At 37.5% G+C, this 5,891-nt stretch overlaps 1 protein-coding gene across 1 annotated transcript in view; it reads right to left on the bottom strand.

The window, feature by feature from the left end:
- The window catches only part of ca8 (carbonic anhydrase VIII), a 21,375-nt gene extending 18,981 nt beyond the window's left edge, over window positions 1–2,394 (bottom strand). Inside the window, exon 1 of the mRNA XM_071906279.2 lies at window positions 2,068–2,394. Within this exon, the coding sequence (XP_071762380.1) occupies window positions 2,068–2,140 (73 nt within the window). The 5' untranslated portion in view covers window positions 2,141–2,394. The remainder of the gene's footprint in view (window positions 1–2,067) is intronic.
- Between the last annotated feature and the right edge of the window lie 3,497 nt (window positions 2,395–5,891).

Here is a 5,891-nt window from a genome sequence, read left to right as displayed (position 1 = left end):
TATTAATGTGTAATGAGATTATAATTACTTTTCAAGCATATAGTTTACTTTGTCATGTAATCCACCATGAAAAGTAATTATAATTGGTTTACACATCTTTAAATACAATGTTAGCAATGCAGTTCCTGAATAAAGTGGATGTTGGCCATGCATTTATTCCAAAGCAAAGAATTAGTGGACAGATCTGCAAGGGAGAATGATTCACATTCCATATTATAACTTATAATAACAGCTCAGTTAGCTCTGACTCAACATGACTGCTGCATTGCATTACTTGTGATGTTATTCAGACCAAAATCATGCAGTTGAGTGACAGAAAGAAATATTAGTATATTAGGATTCATGTTATCATTGCATCATTGCTTTTAGTAAGTTGAAGGTTCCCTCATTTGGCTTATGATTTGTCATAAATAGTCTATAAGGTCTTTTAGAGGCACCATAAACCACTTCTTGTGCTCCTATTCAGTTTAATTTATTTTCTCACAATATAATAATAATCCATTAATAACCTAGTTCTCCCAATAACCTCCATTCTAATAAAGACCTTATAAACTACAAATATCACCGTTGCCCTGCAGAAACCCCTAATCTCCATGTTAACCATTGAAAATGAACTTTAAACTGTCCACAAAGAATAATAATACATGGGCATTAATGGAAAAACAAGCAGTTTTCCCTATAGGAGATACAAAGTGTCTGCAGGACAGCGATGGTATTTCTAAGCCACACATTAGTATCCAATGTGTGTCTCTATGCTGAAGTGTTACCTAGCAGTCAGTATACTTACAGTAACATGTTACACTTCAATATTACAGTACATTCCTCGGTGCTCAGTAAAGGCAGAATAAGAGGTAGACAGGGTGAGACAATAGAAATGATATTAACTTTATAAAGACATAACTACAACAATGAGTTTATGATTCTTATACTCTACTTTGGTGTTTGTCAAAGTCTTTTGGGACGCATCCCAAAATAAGTGTTCATTCATCAGTTTTGGGCCACGAGAAAAAATCATTTGAACATTCTGATCCCTAGAGAATACTTTTGAAAGTAAATGATGTCACTCATCAGTTTAGAACACAAGCCCCGATCCCCTATCCCTCTATGGAAAAGCCTAATTGGGGCTAACAGTATAGTCAAATCAACAGTTTGACCCAATTAGCTCCGGTTAAGCCATTCCACAGTGTCAGGAGATCAGGGTGAAAATCCAGTAGCAGCTGGACATTTTTCATATTTTCCTCAGATTCTGGCTGGGATTCGGCTAGAAAGGCAACATTACACTGAAGAAGTTGAAGTATTTATCAGAATTTGAATCTTTGGACTGACTGACTGACTTAACAGTAAACACTGTAAAAATAGGGTTAAAAAATATCCATCAAAGTTGATTCCAACGCACATCAATTCGTTTCAAGAATTTTCTAGAAATAAAACTGTCTTGATCTGCCTTGAAACAAGGCAGAAACAGAGACTCTTTGAATCAAATTCATGTGTTGGAAAAAATGGATTTATCTGAATGAATTGGCAGATTTTTGCCACTTGTTTTAAGAAAAAGTACGATTTTAAAGTGATAATCCGCAAGATTCTTGTTTTTCTTAATTTTGGCGACACCTTTGGTGATAAGCGGTCATTGCATTTTGCACTCAATGTAGACACTTGTCCAACATACTGTAATAATAAAGACACTCAGTGTAGACTGCAGCTTCTTATATTTCTTCTACCTTCTTCTATTTAGTCCAAAACAAACCACAGTTGTTGCTTCTGTAAACATAAAACACATCACTTCGGAAAGACGGACCCTCTTATATGTGTTTAGAACAGCAAATATAAAAGCTTTCATGAACTGAATATAGGCTGAATCACTATTGTATGGTATTAACTGGCAATAGAGAGCAACAAATCAGACATTTAGTCATATGAAAAAGTTGTGGATTAAGTCCTTTAAGTCCCAACACTAGATTAAATGACTTAAGATGTAGTAAAGTACATTAAAGTGTAATATAGAGATTTGGATGATACTCGTTTTTCCCAGCATCCCTTCACACGCAGCAGTGATGAAGACTCTCCTACCTTCCTCGTAGCCCCAGTCCAGCTCGTCTTTCCCGGGGTAATAGTCCGACTCCTCGTTGGCGTTGTCGGCCATGGTGCCTCCCAGTAAACCAGTCCGCCTTCCCAGTACACTCCCAGTCCCACTCGTTTTCTCCACAGAAGTGAAGTGTCTGCAGTCTGCTGGATGGATTCCCAGCAGCTCGGCAACTTTCTTTTCACTCTCTGTCTATACTTTGTCTTCCTCCACTGTTGTTCTCTCTTTTCTCTCTTTTCACCTCTGTGCTTTCTTTTCTTTCTGTCTTTCTGTTTCTTTTCCCCTCCCTCGTTCCTGTCTTTTTGTAGGTCCAGTGCCACTGAAGTCTGAGGTAAAGACTGTCTCTCTCTCTCTCTCTCTATCTCTCCCTCTCTCAACTGTATAAGTAGATCTACTTAACTCTCTGTTGCTCCTCCTCTCTCTCTCTCTCTCCCTCTCTCTCTCTACTAGCACACACACACACACACACACACACTCTTTTTCACTCTTTCCCTCTCTCTCCACACTGCTCTGTTATCTCTCCCCCCCCCCCCCCCCCCCCCTCTCTCTCTCTCTCTCCCTCTCTCTGCTGTTTTATGTATCCAGGTTGCATGGTGTGTGTGTGTGTGTGTGTGTGTGTGTGTGTCCGTGTGTCCAGCACACTGAGTCCCGCCCACCCCAGCCAGGCCAGGTGCTGGTTGGCTGGGACTGATGTCACTCACACCTCAAATTTCATTGGATTTTGTATGTATTATATATGTATTATGTAGGTATTTCTGATTTCTGCCTCTCTCTCTCTCTCTCTCTCTCTCTCTCTCTCTCTCTCTCTCTCTCTCTCTCTCCCTCTGTGTGTGTGTGTGTGTGTGTGTGTGTTGGAACGCTGGCAGGAAGGCCATGTTGGTGTTGGACGCACCCTTGGGTGAAGGAAACAGCGGTGGTTGAGAAAACAGCCAGAAAACGAATGAGAGGCCCGATTGTTCTCCCACCCTGATGGCTTCAACATGGAGCAATATGGAAAATATTATATACACACCTTCACTCTATACACACGTTCTTGTGCTGCAAAGACCATTCAAAATACATTTCTATGGGATTTTTGGTCTGAAATCTACGGAAGGGGATTAGGGCCACATGTGAAAAATGTATTTGAGTTGTGAGATTTATCTCAGAATTCTGAGTTTAAAGTCAGAATTCTGAGATGAAGACAAGTATTTTTCTTTCTTTTTTTCTTTCTTTCTCTCTCTCTCTCTCTCTCTCTCTTCTAAAGCCATGTCCTCCAGGCTTGCTGCTGATGTTAATTGCCCTACATTCTTTATCAGGAAGCCGTCCTCGCCCTCTATTGTCTAAATCCAGGCACCTTAACTGGTCTTGAGGCGGTGGATCTAAATGAAGTACATGTAGGTTCACCCTGGGGTCCAGACTCATTAGGACACACTGTACTCACATGGGGCCAGAAACAGGCCGGCACCCACTGATCGCTTTGGTCCATTAAGGTTTTTGCTGGATTGGTTAGTTTTAGAGATATTAAAACACTTCTGTAAGTACTGTAGTTTCATAATAAATGTAAAACATATATATAAAACAATCATCAAAAACAACTATAAATAGTTAGTTCACTAGGCACAAATGACATACTGTCTGATCAGGATGGGACGATATATCGAAATTCAATATATCGCGATACAAAAATGTGACAATACGTATCGTGGGGCAGAAAAATGAATTGTGATATTAGCTCCATTTTATTCTGCTGTAGTAATCACAAATGAGACGCTTGCTCATCACAATTTCACAAGCTCTCCATCCACATTATATTATTGTCACTTTGTAATAACATTTTTAAATTGTTGTTTACATTCTAGCAGCCAATGGCATCGCTAGAAAGATTTGTGTCTCAGAAACATAATTCTGCACAGTCAGGCTTTGTTGTCATTGAACTTTTATTTATCACATTGTATGGTGGTTGTATCGCATCATATATGGAATCATATCATGAGATAAGCATTTCGTCCCATCCCTACCCATATGCAAAACACAGTTCAACTTAATTTATAGATGTGGCCTCCAAATTTGACCTGCTGCTTCTTAACAAAAATAGCTAGTAGAGGCTTTTTGATGTGTTTTGTCATTTTTATTTTATGGGGTATTTTGCATGAAAAATTTGTAAAAATCTGGTTTGTCACCATATCGATAAGTAATTCATAAAAAATAAAAGAAAATGAAATTTTGCAAATCCCTTAAATTATTAAATATTTTGTTTTTCATCAGAATGAAACTGGGAAATGTACTGTTTCCCCTGCACTGAGGAAAAAATGAAAAATGTTTGCATTTTTATGAAATATCAGCCAATGTGAATAAGCTAATAACAAAATAAATAAAAGACATGATACAAAAAGTGTCTGTATTTGTGTCCATATTCGACACAATTTCACTCTGGTAGGATGAAAGGATTTTTTTCCCCCTATTTACATGTGCTGCCTCACCTTTATTATAGCCTAATCAGCATTTTCCTTCTCATAAACTCCATAGCAGGTGGAGCTGTTTTCCTGAGCCATGGTTTAGTAAACAGAGGCTGAAAACAGGACGCCTAGTTGCTCCTAAAAACAAAGATCTGACTTCTTGTGACCTGCAGCAAGAGCTAAGTATACACAATGAATGAAGCCTAAAGGCAGCAAATATTCATTATTTCACATCAAAAATTGCATTTATCACAAAGGTTACTAACATCATGCTACATCTGATATTAGAAATGCCTTTATAAAAAAGACCTACAGTAATCCTGTGATAATTTTTAGAAGGATACTATTCAAACATAACAGCAAAATTATAAATCTGCTTTAGGAATATTATAGGAATATTATAGTGATACCATAGGAGATGAAAATTCCACAACATACAATAAGGTCACTAGAAATACACTGTTGAGTAGCATAGCATGAGAAGCTTGGTGGCAGTTCGGTGTTTATTTATTTCTCTATAGTTTGTGTTCATGCTTTAACACACTGTGTGTATTCAGTGGACAGGAAAAACTGGCTCAGCATCATCTCAAAAAGTGTTATGGTACAAAAGATTCTGATTCCATGTAGGAGGATTGATATAAAATATCAATCTGTCACAGTATATATGCTGTATAATCAGATTGCAGGTTAAAAAATGGATCACTTATAAATAGGACACAGTCTTCCCATTGGATTCAAGTTGAGAATAGCTGTTAGCCTCATAACCCTGTTCAGATGGCAGCATAACTGATGGCTTCACACTGCAGCATAACAATATATAATATATCATATTTTTTCCTCATACCTTTCCTTCCTTCACTTGACCTGCTGTTTTCATGTTGGTTGTGCATTGGCTATGCCCATACAGGAAGAAAATACATTTCACATATACAGAATATGTTTAGAGATATCTTTCAAATGATAAAAATGTGGCCAAAGAATGTATTTGTAGATGAAACACAATAGATGAAATTCATTCTAAATCTGACTTTAGTGTCCAAAATATATTTCAAATACATGTCGTCTACATGTACAAATACATTTTTGGCCAATATTTGCATATTCTGAGCCATATCTCTAAACATACCATATGTGAAACCTTTCTCTTTGTTTCTTGGGTGATCTTTCAACATACAAATAGAGTTCAGTTTGATTTTTTTTCTCTACTGTACTTTCCTGTATACTCTTTCAAGATTCAAGAAAACTTTGTCAATTGTCAATTATTGTCCCATAAAAGTATCCTAAGAAGAGTAAGGTAAGCTTCCTCTATACACTGAGTATACACATCAACACACACACACACACACACACACACACACAGGCTTTCAGCTCTG

Source organism: Centroberyx gerrardi, chromosome 13 (genome assembly GCF_048128805.1).
Source record: "Centroberyx gerrardi isolate f3 chromosome 13, fCenGer3.hap1.cur.20231027, whole genome shotgun sequence".
NCBI lineage: Eukaryota > Metazoa > Chordata > Actinopteri > Beryciformes > Berycidae > Centroberyx > Centroberyx gerrardi.
This window is presented reverse-complemented; position numbering and strand designations above follow the sequence as displayed.